The 17,042-nt window shown below is 38.8% G+C and overlaps 1 protein-coding gene across 1 annotated transcript in view; it reads left to right on the forward strand.

Annotated features, from left to right (window-relative positions):
• The window catches only part of LOC148129247 (vomeronasal type-2 receptor 26-like), a 723,059-nt gene that overhangs the window by 641,149 nt on the left and 64,868 nt on the right, over positions 1-17,042 (forward strand). The window contains exons 2-3 of the mRNA XM_087947250.1: positions 14,641-14,767; positions 16,079-16,368. Coding sequence (XP_087803376.1) covers positions 16,081-16,368 — 288 coding nt within the window. The 5' untranslated portion in view covers positions 14,641-14,767; positions 16,079-16,080. The remainder of the gene's footprint in view (positions 1-14,640; positions 14,768-16,078; positions 16,369-17,042) is intronic.

The following is a 17,042-nucleotide window of genomic DNA, read 5'->3' on the forward strand; positions in this document are numbered from 1 at the left end:
CTGGCTTTGGTATTTGCTATGAAGGAAATAAATGAGAATACCCAACTCTTACCCAATGTCAGTTTGGGCTTCCACGTCTTAAATAGCTATTTTTTGGCAAGGTGGATCTATCTTGCCTCAATGGAACTTCTATCCACTCAGGACAAGCTCATCCCTAACTACAAATGTCATATTCAGAACAAGATTGTGGGAGTCATTGGGGGACCCTACTCTCAAGTTTGTCTCTACATGATGAACATCTTGAGTGCTTACAAGATTCCACAGGTATAAATAAGATATAAAACGATGTTTAAGGTACTTTGGTAAATGGGAGATAGAAAATAGAAATCTTATTAGTTTGTTGGGTAATGTAATTTATTAACCACTGAAATGGTAGTTGGTCAATCTATTGTTGGATGCTGAAAAGGTTGCCACACTTATTTGTACTTATAAATTAAAATACAGGTAGTCCTTGACTTATTCCTGGAATTTATGTCATAAGTTATGAAAAATATTGGTTGAGGCACATATGTACTGTAACTGGCCAGTTTCCAGTAAGAAACATTGTAAATTGTGCCGCGTGTTTGTAGAATGTTGTAATGAGATGTAAAAGTGACTTGGCTGCCCAATGCTAGAAATGCAGTCATGTGACTGTGGAGGCAGTGACACCATCAGAATACCAAAATTGAGTTGTAAGTAGTTTTGGGTCTTTAAAAAATCCTGTAGCACCGGGGAACTACCAGAGGTCTGGAAAACAGCTGATGTAGTTCCCATCTTCAAAAAAGAAAAAAAAACCAGACCCATGAAACTATAGACCAATCAGCCTAACATCATTACCTGGGAAGATACTGGAAAAGATAATAAAAAAAAAACAGATCTGCCAACATCTAGAAACAAGTAACATAATAACTAGCAGTCAGCACAGGTTTGTTAAGAACAGATCATGCCAAACCAATCTTATTTCATTTTTCAACATAGTGACTACATTAGTAGACCAGTAAAATACTGTAGACATAATATATTTAGATTTCAGCAAAGCATTCTACAAAGTAGACCACAACCTACTTCTTAGTAAGCTAAAACAAAGTGGAATAGATAGCACCCCCACTAGATGGACTCATAACTGGCTGACAAACTATACTCAATGAGTAGTCCTTAATGGGTCTAAGTCTACATGGAGGGAAGTAAGCAGTGGGGTGCCACAAGGTTCCGTCTTAGGCCTAGTACTCTTCAATATCTTCATTGACAACTTAGATGAGGGAATAGAAGGGGAACTGATGCTAAGCTGGCAGAACAGCTAACACCCAAGAAGATAGGCTCAAGATGCAGATGGAGCTTGACAGACTAGAACACTGGGCCGTATCTAACAAAATGAAATTCAATGTAGAGAAAAGCAAAATCCTACACTTAGGCAAGAAAAACCAAAAGTACACATATAGACTGGGTGAAACCAGGCTCAATAGCAGTAACTGTGAGAGGGATCTTGGAGTCTTAGTGGACAACCAGCTAAATATGAGCCAGCAGTGTGTAGCAGCAGCCAAAAAAAGCTAATGCAATCCTAAATTGTATTAACAGAGGGATACAATCAAGATCAAGTGAGGTACTAATACCACTGCATAAAGCCTTAGTAAGATCACATCTAGAGTACTGCATCCAGTTTTGTTCACCACATTATAAAAAAGATGTTGAGACTCTAGAAAAAGTACAAAGAGCAACCAGTATGATTAGTGGACTGGAGACTAAAACATATGAAGAATTGTTACAGGAACTGGGCTTGGCTAGTCTAGTAAAGAGAAGGATCAGGGGAGACATGATAGCAGTTTTCCAATATTTGAGGGGCTGCCACAGAAAGGAAGGGGTCAATCTATTTTCTAAAGTGCCTGTAGGCCAGACAAGGAATAATGGATGGAAACTGAACAAGGAGAGATTTAACCTGGAAATAAGGAGAAACTTTCTGACAGTGAGAACAATCAACCAATGAAATACCTTGCCCTCAGAAGTTGTGGGAGTGCCATCACTTGAGATTTTCAAGAAGAGATTGGACTGCTATCTGTCAGAAATAGTGTAGGGTCTCCCGCTTGGGCAGGGGCTTGGACTAGATGACCTACAAGGTCCCTTCCAACTCTGATTACTTGTTATCTGTTATCTGTATGCAGACTCATGATCTTCTCAAATGAAACCAATGACTATTGTGTCATCTGCAAACTTAACAGAGGGATCTTTCCAAATCCAGTCACTGGTGTATAGAGAAAAGAATAATGGAGACAGCATAGAGACCTAGAGGGCTTCTATGTTAATGGGTATTCAGTATGATTTTACCTAGTTTCACCTGATGTGACTTTCTGTTAGAAACTTTCTGTTAGAAAGCTTATGTTCAGGCTGAGAAATATTGATTTTGATTTTTTGAAAAAGTTTTAGAAAGTCCAAACTTATGTATAAAATTGCAGTTGATACTGTTCAGTAGCAGATGTTATGAAATAATAAGATTTCCTGAAATACCTGTGGTCCAGAAAAATATATTGCTTTGAATATTTGTCGTAAGAAATATTTAAATGTTCAGAAAAATATATAACATACAAATGTGAAAACAGAAAGGAACCAAACCACTGCTAATGGTTAGTCTTTCTACTAAAAGTATGTGAAGTTTCATTTTGATTATTCTGACTTCCTTTCTTGTTTTTCCACCCCCAAGATTTTATATGGATTTTCCCCAATAACAAATCACAAAAACAAAGAAATATTTTTTCACCATGTTTCCCAATGCAACCCATCAATATTTGGGCATTCTTGAGTTGCTACTGCATTTCGAGTGGACTTGGATTGGTGTGAATTCTTATGATAATGACAATGGAGATGTATTCATACAGCATGTCCTTCCCTTATATTCTCAGAAGGGTGTCTGTTTGGACTTCTTAGAAACAATGCCCCAAATGTCTTTTTCAGGCAATGTTGCTGCAATTGCATCAAAATGGTTTGCAACTTCACGTATTGTCACAGGAAGTACTGCCAACACTGTTATTATCCAAGGTGAAATACATACTATTAATGTCCTAAGAACAATTTTTCAATTTGGACAATATTCTGATATAAGAATTAAAAGACAAGTGTGGATTATGACAGCCCAAATGGATTTTGCATCTCCTTGTTTTACCAGAGATTGGGACATACATTTCCCCAATGGAGCTCTATCATTTGCTGTTCATACAAATTACCCTAGAGGATTCCAGAAATTTTTGAAGGCTCGAAACCCCCTCTCAGAAAATAAAGACGGGTTTATCAGAATCTTCTGGAAAGATATATTTAATTGTGACTTCTCAAATTCCATTCTAGAAAGAGAGATTTGGAGATCTGCACTGGGAAAGAAAAATTGGATAGTCTACCTGGAACACTGTTTGACACAAGCATGTCTGGCCACAGTTATAGTATCTACAATGCAGTTTACATTATGGCATATGCTTTGCATGCCATAACTTCATCCAAGTCAAAAGAGACGACAAAAATAAAAAATATGAGACAAGAGTATCAACTTGAAGAAGCCTGGCAGGTATCTTCCAAAGCATTGTAAAAAGAGACATAGTTCATAGTTCAGTATTATGACAATAATAGTATAAGAGAACAAGACACTGTTATCGAGAAACATAATGAAAGAAAAATAAAAGAAACAAAATGTACTTCTTTTCATACGTTAAAATTTTATATCTAAGTCATTATCAGAACTCTCAAGATACAATGATGGCTATCTTTTTAGTATAATTACATCAATTACACATTATTTTAAAATATTTTTTAAAATGAAGTTGCTTTCTGTTTTCCCCCCATTCTTCCTCTTTAAAAATGTAATTGGTGAATATGTAAGACCCATCTAAGAGTAAATGAAATATGTTGTGATTCAATCACTAAGTTTTGCCCATGCCCCTGAAATTAAATGGATCACACCATGCCAAGGTCCCTGTCCTCTACTATTTTTATTTATTTCTTTATTTGATTTGTCAGTCACTTACAAGATAATAGGTATAAGTATATACATAGTTATGAATACATGAAATTGGTACATATAACGAAAAAAAAGAAACAATAGGACAGGGACTGTAGGCGCGTTGATGCACTTATGCACCCCACCCTACAGACCTCTTAGGAATGGGGTGAGGTCAATAATAGACAGTCTAAGGTTAAAGTTTTTGGGGTTTGGGGAAGAAACTACAGAGTCAGGTAGAGTATTCCAGACATTGACCACTCTGTTGCTGAAGTCGTATTTCCTGCAAACAAGTTTGGTGCAATTAACCTGAGTTTGTATCTATAATGTGCTCTTGTATTGTTTTGGTTGAAGCTGAAGTATTCATTGACAGGTAGGACATTGCAATGTATGATTTTATATACTATACTTAGATCGGACCGAAGGCGGCATAGTTCTAGGTTTTCTAGGTCTAGCATTTCAAGTCTGGTGGCATAAGGTATTCTGCAATGAGTAGAGGACAGGAGAACTCTTCTTGTGAAATATTTCTGGACTTTCTCAACTGTGCTAATATCAGTATTGGTCTAGCAAATGTTTTGTATGCTCTAGTTAGTAGTGTGATATTACCAGAGAAAAACCTACATAGGATTAGATTAACAACTCTTAATGCCTTTTTGGCTATGTAGTTACAGTGGGCTCTAGTACTTAGATCATTTGAGGTGAATATTCCAAGGTCCTTTACAGCAGTGATCCCCAACCTTTTTACGCCATGCCCGGTACCGGCATCAGCTGGGCGCCGCGCCCGGTACTGCATCAGCTGGCCACCGCCATCTTTTTGATGAAAAAGTGCTTCCGGTGACCTCACGAAAGCACTTTTTCATCAAAAAGATGGCGGTGCCAGCGCTTCGGTGAGCTTTTCCGGTAGAAATGGCTTTCCAGAAAAGCTCACCCCAAGCGCTGGGGCCGCCATCTTTTTGATGAAAAAGCCTTCGGTGAGCTTTCTACCTGGAAAAGCTCACCGAAGCGCTAACGCCGCCATCTTTTTTTTGATGAAAACATGCTTCCGGTGAGCTTTCACCCGGAAAAGCTCACCGAAGCACTTTTTCATCAAAAAGATGGTGGCGCCCAGCAAGCCAGCTGCCCAGTAGGACTTGTTCCGCGGACCAGTACCGGTCCGCGGACCGTGGCTGGGGACCCCTGCTTTACAGAGCTTGAATCATCAACAAGGTCTTGACTATTCAGCTTGTATTTTATTTTCTGGGTTTTTTTGCGCCAATATGTAAGACAGAACATTTATTTGTTGAGATGGAAGTTGCAATTTGTTTGACTATTCTGATAAATAGTCAAGATCTTTTTGAAGGGTAGCAGTATTGTCTGTGGTATTGAACAGCTTTACATCATCAGTGAAGAGAGCACAGTTGCTCTTAATATGATCACAGAGGTCTTTTATGTAGAATATGAAGAAAGTTGGTCCTAGAACACTGCCTTGGGGGACACCACTATTGACACTATGTACAGAATTTGATAGGACTCCCAATTTTGACCATTTGTTGTCTGTTTGACAGGAATGCTTCTATCTAGTTATGCAGGTTTCCAGAGATACCATAAGATTTTAGTTTTAGGAGTAGTTTGTCGTGTACCACTGAATCAAAGGCTTTACAGAAGTCTATGTAGGTTGCATGTATTGTTTTACCCTGATCAAGTTGTGTAGTCCATATGTTTTTGCAGTGTAAGAGTTGCAGATTACAGGATAGTTTTTTTTCTGAAACCAAATTGTTTATTGGAGAGTAGGTTGTTTGTCTCTAAGTGGAGGATAATGGATTGGTTAATAATTGATTCCATGACTTTACAGGTGATGCAGCATAGGGAGATTGGTCTGTAATTTTCAACTAGGCTGGGGCTCCCTTTTTGAAGATGGAGATGACTGTGGCTTGTGACCATAGTTTTGGCAAGGAGCTGGTCCTGAAATATTTTGAAAAGATTATGCTTAGAGCTTTATTAGCTTTTTTAAGAAGAAGGCACATATTCCATCCGGTCCAATAGATAGAAATGGTTTTAGATTGCATAGTGCTTTTTCAACATTGTCTTCTGTAAAATCGAAATGTATTAGATCATTGTAGTTTTCTGTATTTCAGCTAGAAAATACTGGGCATAATCCATTGTTGTTTACAAATACTGAGCCAAAGAATGTGTTAAAGTGGTTGGCTTTAATGGTGTCATCGTTGCAGTCTTTGCCATTAGGTCCTATCAGGGGTGGGATGGACATTGAGTCTTTAAGTTTGTTGTTTACAAAATTGTAAAAAGTGTGGGTGGAATTGGTGCGTAGAAGGTTTTCCTCTTGTTTAATGTGATAATTGGTGCACTCAGTCTTTATCTGTTGGCATAAATTTTTGTATCGGCTTTTGAAGTTGGGAACGTGGCCAGATTTGTTTTCCCACCAGTGTGATCTCTTTTTGGATTGAAGTTTCCTTATTGTTATGGGTAATCTGTTTTTGTTTTGTTTTGTTTTGGGAGTTGTTATTGGTACATATAGTTTGATGACTCTTTTGACTTCAAGTAAAAATATGTTGTAATGGTCTTCAACACTATTCCATCCAGTGAATAGAAATTGCCAATCAAGGGAAGAGAGATCATTGTCTATAAGATCATAGTTGCCTTTTTGAAGTTATAATTGGGGATTACAAAAATCATTGTGATTATTTTTGTATGGGCTATGTTGAGACAAAAGTCATCTATCTATCTCCTAGAGTCCAACAAAACCAATGCACACAACATTGCTGACACTATCGATCTATTTCATTCTATGCCATCCTCTTCTTTTGTCTTCAATCTTTCCCATCATCAAGGTCTTTTTGCAATGACTTTTCACTTCTTCTTTTTTTAAACAAATTTTTATTGATTTTAAAAACAAACAAAACATAAGACATCAAATTATAAAACCTACTTTCTCAAAAATTACTTATAAGCTTTAACAAGGCAAATAAAGCATTATTTTTTAAAGCATAGTTCCACATTATCACATTTCCATTTAAACACATATATATCTTTTCCAAATTTCTCATTGTTTCTCCCTTCACTTTTATTCAATTATATTTCTTTCTATCAAGGTTTTATTAATTCTCAATCTAGCATAACCACACAAAATACAAAACATAAAACAAGACATAAAAAGATAAAACCTCCTTAATTATCATTTATACATGTCTTTTCCAAATTTCTCTCCCTTTAGTTTTATTCGTCCAAGGTTTTATTAATTCACAATCAAAACATAGCTAATGAAAACACAAAACATAAAACATAAAACTTCTTTTGAAAAGTGGCTTAGCCCCGGGTTACATCTTTTTTTACAGACCTAAATCAAGTTCATGCTCACCTTATATACCATTCATATCTTATTAACCATTCTATATTTTCTATATGACTTCTCCTTCTTTTCACTCTCTTAATTATAATTTGTTTATTTCATCTTATTTCAAAATCATTATGTTTGTATCTTTTGTCCATTCTTTTCCAATCATCTATTTATCTCTTCTCTTTAGCAAAGAATTTCCCCTGTAATCACTTTTAAGGTATGACGCCTTTCCCTAAAGTAACACTTAAAATAATACATAATTTCTATCCTGATTCTGCTTAGTACATTCTACATGTTGCATTTTGGAAAAAAAAAAGAATAATAAACTTATAATATAGTTAAGTATATAATTTCCATTCTAATTCTAATTCTATTTAATAGTATAACTAAGCATTAATCATTTTACACATTCTCTTTAATATTTTATTAAATATTTAAATCTATCATTATAAAACATTTTAATATTTTAATATTTTGTTAAATCTTATAGTATTCCAATAGACTATTTTAAATGCAAATACTACAATACTATCTTATGTACTCTTGCAGAATCTTTCTTTAATTATACACTATTCTTTATCCTTTATCTATAAAAAGATATCTTGTTTCAGACCGTGGCTTTTTCCCCTTTTTTCCTCCCTTTCTTCTCCAATCTGATCCTTTTGCCCCCTCTTCTAACCTCCACCTTTTTAGCTTCCTCTCTGTTGTAATTCTCTTTTCAATTGCTTTCTAACATTATACCTTTTTTTTCACCTTATTTTTCTTTTTCTTGGTTGTTTTATGAATCTTAAATTCTAATTTTTCCTTCCTCTCTTCCTATTTTCTTTCTTAATCAAACTTTTTTGTCCATTAAAAATGGCTTCCTTTTCTTCTTCTTCTTCTCCTTCTTTGTCAAGTATTTGCTGGTATGTAGAGACCGCCATTTCTAAAAAGTGGAAGACAGCTCCCAATGAATTCTTGCCACTTTGGTCTCTTAATTTTTCATATTCCATTTTTAGTTGATCCACAGATGGTGCCATTGTAAATTTTTAAGAACAACCCAGATGTTTTTAGTCTTAAAGTAATTTGCAAATGTCAAAGTTATCAAACAATCCAAACAGCCAGAGATTATTTCCTCTTCTTCTCTTTGCAACTTTTCCTCCTGGGGCAAAATCCCAAATATATTTTAAAGCCGTATTGCAATTAGTTGTTGGTCTTATAATCTTCAAAGCATCTCCTCCAATCAGTTTTTAAAGATTTTTTTTAGTCCTCTCCTTCCCACTTATAACAAAGAGCTTGTTTTTACCTTAAAGAAGCAGGATTTTCTGTGCTCATTTGCTTTCTCCGTAAGGAAGGGGAGTAAACTTTCCTTCAGCACTTTTGCCGTTGTAACAATCTTTTGGAAACAAATGTATCAATCCACAAGTCAGGTTTCCAGGGTGTTTTAAAAGTAACTTAATGTCCCGGTTCAGCCAAGAAAATTTCTCCTTCTAAAAACTTCCTCCTGCACAGTCTTATCCAGTTGAAGATTCCTTTATGGCTGCCATTTCTGACAGCCGCTCCACCGCCTCAGGAAAAAGGAGTCTAGCCGGCTGGGGAAGGGGGGGTGCGATATCCCCAGACCCCTGCCCGGATCTCCTCTGTCTTCCGCTGCCTCTCTGGGGCAGTGACAATCCCCAAATCCAGTTGGATCAGGGGTACCTCAGCGGCGAGCGCAGCAAGGACCCGCAGAGAAGCGGATTCCTTCCGCCGCCGAAGCCTTGCAACCGGAAGTCGACTTTTCACTTCTTATTTGGTGGCCAATGCATTTGAACTTCAGTTTCATTATCTGACCTTCCAAAGGAGAGCCACAGTTGATTTCCTTTATTTGATTTGATCTTCTTATAGTCCAAGGGACTCTCTAGAATCTTCTTCAATATCCCAATTTGAAAGCATCAATTCTTTCATGCTCAATTTTCTTTATGGTGCAACACTCAGAGCGATACATAGGAGAACAATAGCTTTGGCTATATAGACCAGAGGTCTCCAAACTTGGCAACTTTAAGACTTGTGGACTTCAATGCCCAGTATTCTCCAGCCAACATAACTGGCTGGAGAATTCTGGGAGTTGAAGTCTACAAGTTTTAAAGTTGCCAAGTTTGGGGACCCCTGATGTCTCTGCATTTTAATATGCTGTCTAGTTTTGCCATAGCTTTTCTCCCAAAGAGCAAATGCCTTTTAATTTCATGTCACCATCTGCAGTGATCTTGGAGCCCAAGTAAATAAAATCTGTCTTTCATTCTTTTCCCAATCTATTTGCCAGGAAATGATGGAACCAGATGCCATAATCTTAATTTTTTTTAATGATGAGTTTCACGTTAACCTTTGCACTCTTGTCATCAGCATCATCTTTTAAGATTTTAAAGAGCTCAGCTAGAATCCTGTAACCTCAGCTAGCTTTGTTGTTGGTAATGCTTTCTAAGGCCCACTAGACTTCACAATAGAGACTGTCTGGCTTGAGGCCAACAATCACACCAATGTGGTTATCAGGGACATTAAAATATTTCTGGTACAGTATAGTTGTTTTGTAAATATTGCCATATCTTCTTAATCCCTTCTGCTTCTGTTAAGTCCCATTTTTGCTTTTATAGTGTCATCTTTGCAGGAAATGTTCCCTTTATATCTCTAATTTCTTTAGAAGAGATCTCTAATCTTTCCCATTATATTGTCTTCTATTCCTTTGCATTGTTCATTTAAGAAGGCATTCTTATCTAATCGTGCTTTGTCCTGGAAATCTGTATTCAGTTGGGTATATATTTCCCATTCTCCTTTACCTTTTCTTCTTTCCTCAGTTATTTATATGGCCACTGTGTTTCATTTCATTTCTTTTTCCTAGGGATGGCTTTAGTTGCTGCCCGCTGTACATTGTTATGAATCTCATCCATAATACTTGTCTACCAGATCCAATCCCATAAATCTAGTCATCACCTCCACACTATGCTCAAAAGTATATTGGCTGATTCGCTTCCACTTTAGTTCACCGATTCTCGAGATGTTGATATTCAATTTTACCATCTCATGCTTGACCACATGGAGCTTACATTGATTCAGATCTTACATTGCAGCTTTCTATACAAAATTGTTCGGTACAGCATCCGACTTTCATTTCATCACCAGACATGTCCACAACTGAGTGTCCTTTCAGCTTTAATCCAGCCTCTTTACACTTTATGGATCTACCTGTAATTGCTCTCAAGTCTTCCCCCATAGCATATTGGACACTTTCCAGCCTGAAGGGCTTATTTTCCGGTGTCATATCTTTTAGCCTTTTGATACGGTCCATGGGGTTTTCTTAGCAAGGATACTGGAATGGGTTGACATTCTTTCTCCAATGGACCATATTTTGTCAGAACTCTCCATTGTGATCTGTCCTGAATGCTTTAGCTCATAGCGTCTTTGAGCTGTGCAAGCCACTTTGTCATGACAATGAAGGAGATGACATTTGCAGATATATAATCTTTTTATTTTGTTATTTTGTTTTATTTTGAGTATGTTTTATATATGTGTTTCTATTAACACCATGTAAACTTTCTCTATCAATATGTTATTATTTTTTATTTGTTGCTTACACTTCCAAAATCAGATACAAAATAGCTCATTTTGGTAGCATGTTTCAAACCATGAGGAAGGAAGAAACACAGTGTCAATTTCAGACTTGACACACAGCACACTTGAACAGAACAGTTTGTAGTAAATTAAAAGTAATTCATCTCCCAAATATGTCTCCCACACCTCTCAGGTATTCTGTACTCTGCCCAGTACTCTGCCCAGAAAACTCATTTGAATGATTTCTCCTTCTCCTGCTTTAATAGATTTCCCTCCTCAGAATCATTCATCTTAGTTTTAACTGTTCTTAGGTTATTATGAAGGTACTCTTAGAATCGTTTTCTCTCTCTCCAATTTAGCTCCACAAGTTCATAAGAAATACCTCATTTATAAATAGTGCTGAAGAAAATATTTCCTTTGATGACAAAGGACATATAATTCCTGGATATGATATTTTCAACTAGGTCACCTATGAAAATAACACATTTACAAAAGTCAAAGTTGGATGGCTAGACACAAACTCTTTCTTTTCCAAATCACTCAACATTCATGAAGACTCCATTGTATGGCCTAGAAGATTTAACCAGGTATTTATTTGGTCCAGATTTGGAAACAGTTTAATCTATATTCAAATAGTCAAAAATGTGACCTTTTTTTTCAGCGTGGCACCAGGGGTCTTCCAGAGCCTGATGGAAAGACTTTTACTAGGAATAAAAGGGGTGGTACCCTATTTCGACGATGTACTGGTGTCAGCTACAAATAAAACCCAATTAGAAAGCCGCCTAAGGGAGGTCTCGCAGAAATTCAAAGACACCAGGCTAAAAGTTAAAAAGGAAAAATGTCAACTTTGCACTGAGAAAGTTGAATTCCTGGGGTACCTCCTAGACAAAAACGGAATCCACCCCACGGAAAAAAAGCTCAAAGCCATCAAGGAAGCCCCTAGACCTAGGAATAGGACTGAACTGCAGGCTTTTCTTGGACTCATTAACTTTTACAATGTTTTCCTGCCCCAGAAGGCAACGGTCGCAGAACTCCTCCATAGGCTGCTGGACAAAACAGCCACCTGGGCCTGGGGGAAGTGGGAGGAAAATGCATTCAAACAAACAAAAAACCTGCTAACATCAGACACAGTTCTCATCCAATACAGCTAGACTCTACCATTAGCCATGACTTGCGACGTGTCACCCTTTGGCGTCGGAGACATCCTCAGCCACACGCTGCCGGATGGAAGAGAAGCACCCATCGCTTTCTTCTCGAGAACACTATCCAAACCGGAGAGGAACTACAGTCAGCTGGACAAGGAGGCCCTAGCAGTCATCGCCGGAGTGAAGAGGTTCCATGAATACCTATATGGTAGGACCTTTTCAATTATCACCGATCACAAGCCGCTACTAGGGATACTGGCAGGGAACAAGGCCACCCCGAACATTCTGTCACCAAGAATGACAAGGTGGTCCGAGTTCCTTGCCGCCTACTCCTACCAGCTGACACACCAACCCGGGAAGAACATCACGCATGCAGACGCGTTGAGCCGCTCACCCCTGCCCAACCTGGAGGAGGACCCGCAACATCAGCGCTACACATAGAAACACTACCCAAGCCACCCCGACCGCGTCAGACATTGCCCGAGAGACTAATAAAGACAAACGGCTGACACAGGTCTTGAACTGGGTGGAAAAAGGGTGGCCGGAAAACGATAGCGGCGAACAATTTAGAACTTTTCGAAACAGGCAAACCAAACTTTTTACACAGAATGGTTGCATATTTTGGGGGGACAGGGTTGTAATCCCTGAAACGCTACAAAAGAGGGTGTTGTCTATGTTGCATGAGGGGCACCCGGGCATAGTTAAGATGAAAGCCCTGGCCAGGAGTTACGGCTGGTGGCCAGGAATGGACAAACAAATTGAGACTTGGGTAGCCTCATGCAGGAGATGCCAGAAATCCAGACCCAGCCCTCCCTCCACCCCAATCCTGGAATGGGAAACCCCCAGGGGACCATCGTCCAGGATCCATATAGACTTTGCCGGACCTACCAAGGGATACACATTCCTGATAACGGTCGATGCTTACTCCAACTGGCTGGAGGTAAGCACCATGAAATCCACCACCACGGAGGCCGTTATCAAAAACCTAAACAAACTATTCACCACCCACGGCCTACCAGACGTGCTGGTGTCAGACAACAGGCCACAATTTACCACATTAGCATTTGAAAAATTTCTGGCAGAACGGGGCATACGGCATGCATTGACAGTGCCTGCTCATCTGGCGGTGAACGGGCGGGCGGAACGCATGGTTCGTTACACAAAAAACGCCATACCAAAAATTGAAACCGGGGACATGCAGGAAAAAATAAATAAAATGCTATTAATACAACACATAACACCCAACACAACAACCAACAAAAGCCCAGCAGAACTTCTCATGGGCAGAAAATTATGATCTCAGTTAGATAGACTGCACCCCACTTACAACCCCGAGAAACCCCCAGACTCAACAAGCAAACACCGAACATTTAACACAGGAGACACAGTCTACGCTAACAATTTCACGGGGGACCCGCTCTGGGTACCTACAAAAATAACCCAGGTAAAAGGCCCCTGATCATACTGGCTACAAATGGACGATGGAAGAAGCTGGAAACAGCACATCGACCAATTAAGGTCAAGAATAGCCACCGACAACAAAGACAACTCGCAAAAACCACAAAAAGTCACTAATAAAGAAACCAGAGGGGGGGACCTCAAGCAATAAACAAACAGGAAAAGAAAATCATAAAACAAACCGAACACCCCCAAGCCAAAATAAACCAGCAATACTCACCGGTAGATGACGAACCAGCAGCAGACGAACAACCCGGAGCTTCACCTGGAAGGAGCAGCCAAGCCAGTTCAACCAGCCCGGAAAGACCAGGCGGGAACAGTGGAACCAGCAGCTCAACCAGCCCGGGTAGACCGGGAGGGAGCTACCGCAGTAGGCCCAGCTCACCCTTCCAGGCGGTTCCATCTGGAGAGATGAGAGCGGCAAGGAGTCCGTCCAAACTGGTTGAAGACCAAACATCAACTGAACCGCGCAGGTCAAATAGGCAGGTATGAAGCCCCGCCTATTTGCACGACAATGTGACCACGTTGCATAGGACTGAACCAAGAGGGGAGGGGTGTTCTATATTAACATACTCCAAAATTTGAAATCTGATTGGTCCACATGGGCCGCTTCCCAATTGGTCCACTGAACGGCCGTGATTGGCTTTCTAAGAATCAACTGCGATTGGCCGAGCCGATCGTGGGAGATTCAAAGCCCTGTCATTGGCCAGCGAGCCACGAGCAATCCCTATATGAAGGGCTGCCATGGCTCCAACATCTTGTACAGATCATAACATGAAATAAAGAGCTTGAAGTACACTGGTCTCGCGTCTCATTTGTACCCGATCTAACAACTTTGATCTACATTGACTGTTTTCTAGTATGATTTGATTGCTTATTGTACCCTATGACTATTATTAAGTGTTGTACCTTTTGATTCTTGACTCTTAATTAATGTATCTTTTCTTTTATGTACGTACACCAAGAGCATTTGCACCAAGACAAATTCCTTGTATGTCCCACACTTGGCCAATAAAGAATTCTATTCTATTCTATTCTATTCTATTCTATTCTATTCTATTCTATTCTATTCTATTCTATTCTATTCTATTCTATTCTAATGCATTTAGAACATGGTTCTGTATTCAGTAAGATCAATGCATGGCAAAACTACCAAACTGATCCCTTTATTTTTCATCTTCTGCACTCAGAAAAGACCTCATTCCCTGTGTAATGACAAATGCCATTCTGGTTTTAGTAGGGCCAAAATAAAAGGAAGACCCTTTTGCTGCTATAAGTGTTTTCCATGCCCAGAAGGGAAGATTACAAGTCAGAAAGGTAAGGTTTCTTTAATTTAAAAATATTAACCATTCCATGAAAACCTGTGTGGGATAAATTCAGTGTTACTGTATATATTATGTGATGTCAGAGATAATTTAATTATGCTGGGATGACTGAAATGAAGGAAAGTATTTTATTTCCTCCCTAATTACCTTCCCAGGAACAATGAATCTTGTAATCTCAGCCACAAGACATCCAGCCAATTAATGCTGATTAAAAACCAGACAAATGCCAGGAAGAAGGCATGGACGCTGCCAAATAAAGGAAGTTTAACATTAGCTCTAGACAGAAATTACATTCTTGAAATATTATCTACTCATTCTCTCAAAATCAGCATTGCCTTTTAAGTTCTGCCCTAACTTCCTAACTCAAGGCATGTGCTTCCCTAAGCAGTCAAAATTGTGCTGCTCTATCCAGTAAATATGCATGTTCTAATTTGTATACGTTAGCAGATTAATCAAACAGTTAATTATGTTACCATAAAAGAGGACCTGACCTGGGGTGCTCACATGGAAGCACTGGTCAAAATGGCTCAGCAGAGATTAGACTCCCTGAGGCTTCTCAGAAAACAACAACTGAATGAAAAACTGCTGGTGACCTTCTACTGCTGCACCATAGAGAGTATTTGAACTTACTGCACCTCTGTATGGTTTGCCAAATGCACAATGGCAGATAGGAAAGTACTCCAGAGGGTTAATGTCATTGCCCAGAAGATCATTGGTTGCCCTCTCCCCTCTTTGGAAGAGCTTTATAGCTCCCGCTGCCTTAAGAAAGTTCAAAACATTCTCAAAGATCCATCTCATCTTGGGAAACCCCCCCCCCCCTTTTTTAACTATTACCATCTGGCAGATGGTACAGAATAATAAAAACAAGGACAAATAGGCTGAAAAACAGATTCTATCCCAGGGCAGTAGCTTTTTTGAATTCTGCATAGAATTTTGTATAATGCAGTGTTAGTGCTGGGGGTTTTCAGTTCAATATGTGGAGAGTGAAGGATGTGTGTTTGTGTATATTTTCATGGTCATGGTCATGGTCATGATGTGCACTGAAAATGGTGTTTGATTTCATTGTACAAGGTGCAATGATAATAAAGTAGACTAACTAACTAACTAATCCTAGTTAAGTTCCTTACCAAAGCTAATAATTTCAAAACACTCAGGGAGCCTCCAATTGAAGCATTAAACCAGAGCTTATTGTACTAAATTATTATTTCTTTCAACATTACATATGTTTTCATTAATATGGTATCTTCTACATTATAATAATAGTAATGTATGAATTCATTAGTTCGTTCATTCATTTTCACAGATATGGATGATTGTTTGCCATGCCCAGAAGGACAGTATCCAAATAACAACCATGATTCATGCCTTTCAAAGCAAATAGTTTTCTTGTCTTATGAAGACACATTAGGTATCAGTTTGGCCATTACAGCAATTGTCTTTGCTTGCATTGCCACTGTGGTGCTTGGGATCTTCATCAAATACCAGGACACTCCCATAGTCAAGGCCAACAACCAGAATATCACGTACCTTCTTCTCATCTCCCTTGTGCTCTCATTCCTTTGTAGTTTGTTGTTCATTGGAAAATCTGAAAAGGTAACTTGCCTATTGCAACAAACTGCTTTGGGGGTTGTTTTCTCAGTGGCCATTTCTTGTATATTGACCAAAACCATCATTGTGATTTTAGTTTTCATGGCTTCAATGCCAGGTACAAAGATGAGGCAATTACTAGGCAAACCATTAGATAATTTCATTGTTGTTTCTTGTTCCCTCATTCAAATCACTATTTGTGCTATATGGCTTGTAACCTCAGCCCCGTACCCAGATGCTGATATGAACTTAGTGGCAGATGAAATCATCCTGGGAGGTAATGAAGGCTCTACTGTCATGTTTTACTGTGTCTTGCTGTACCTGCTTTTCCTTGCCATTGTTGGTTTCTGTGTGGCTTTCCAAGCACGGCATTTACCAGACAGTTTTAATGAGACCAAGTTTATCTTTTTCAGCCTGTTGTGTTTCTGCAATGTTTGGTTGTCATTTGTTCCAACGTATTTGAGCACCAAGGGAAAATACATGGTGGCTGTGGAAATCTTTTCCATATTATCTTCCAGTGCAGGGTTACTGGGCTGCATCTTTCTCCCCAAATGCTTTGTCATTCTACTAAGGCCTGATCTGAATACTAAAAAAACAGTTAATAAGAGGCAAGAAAGAAGAAATATAATTCCATGACTAGTTCTATGAAAGATACATTCAGCAAAGACCACTTAAAAGTG

This window comes from Notechis scutatus, chromosome Z (assembly GCF_049901735.1).
Source record: "Notechis scutatus isolate UNSWTSFEM ecotype Mainland chromosome Z, rNotScu1.2, whole genome shotgun sequence".
NCBI lineage: Eukaryota > Metazoa > Chordata > Lepidosauria > Squamata > Elapidae > Notechis > Notechis scutatus.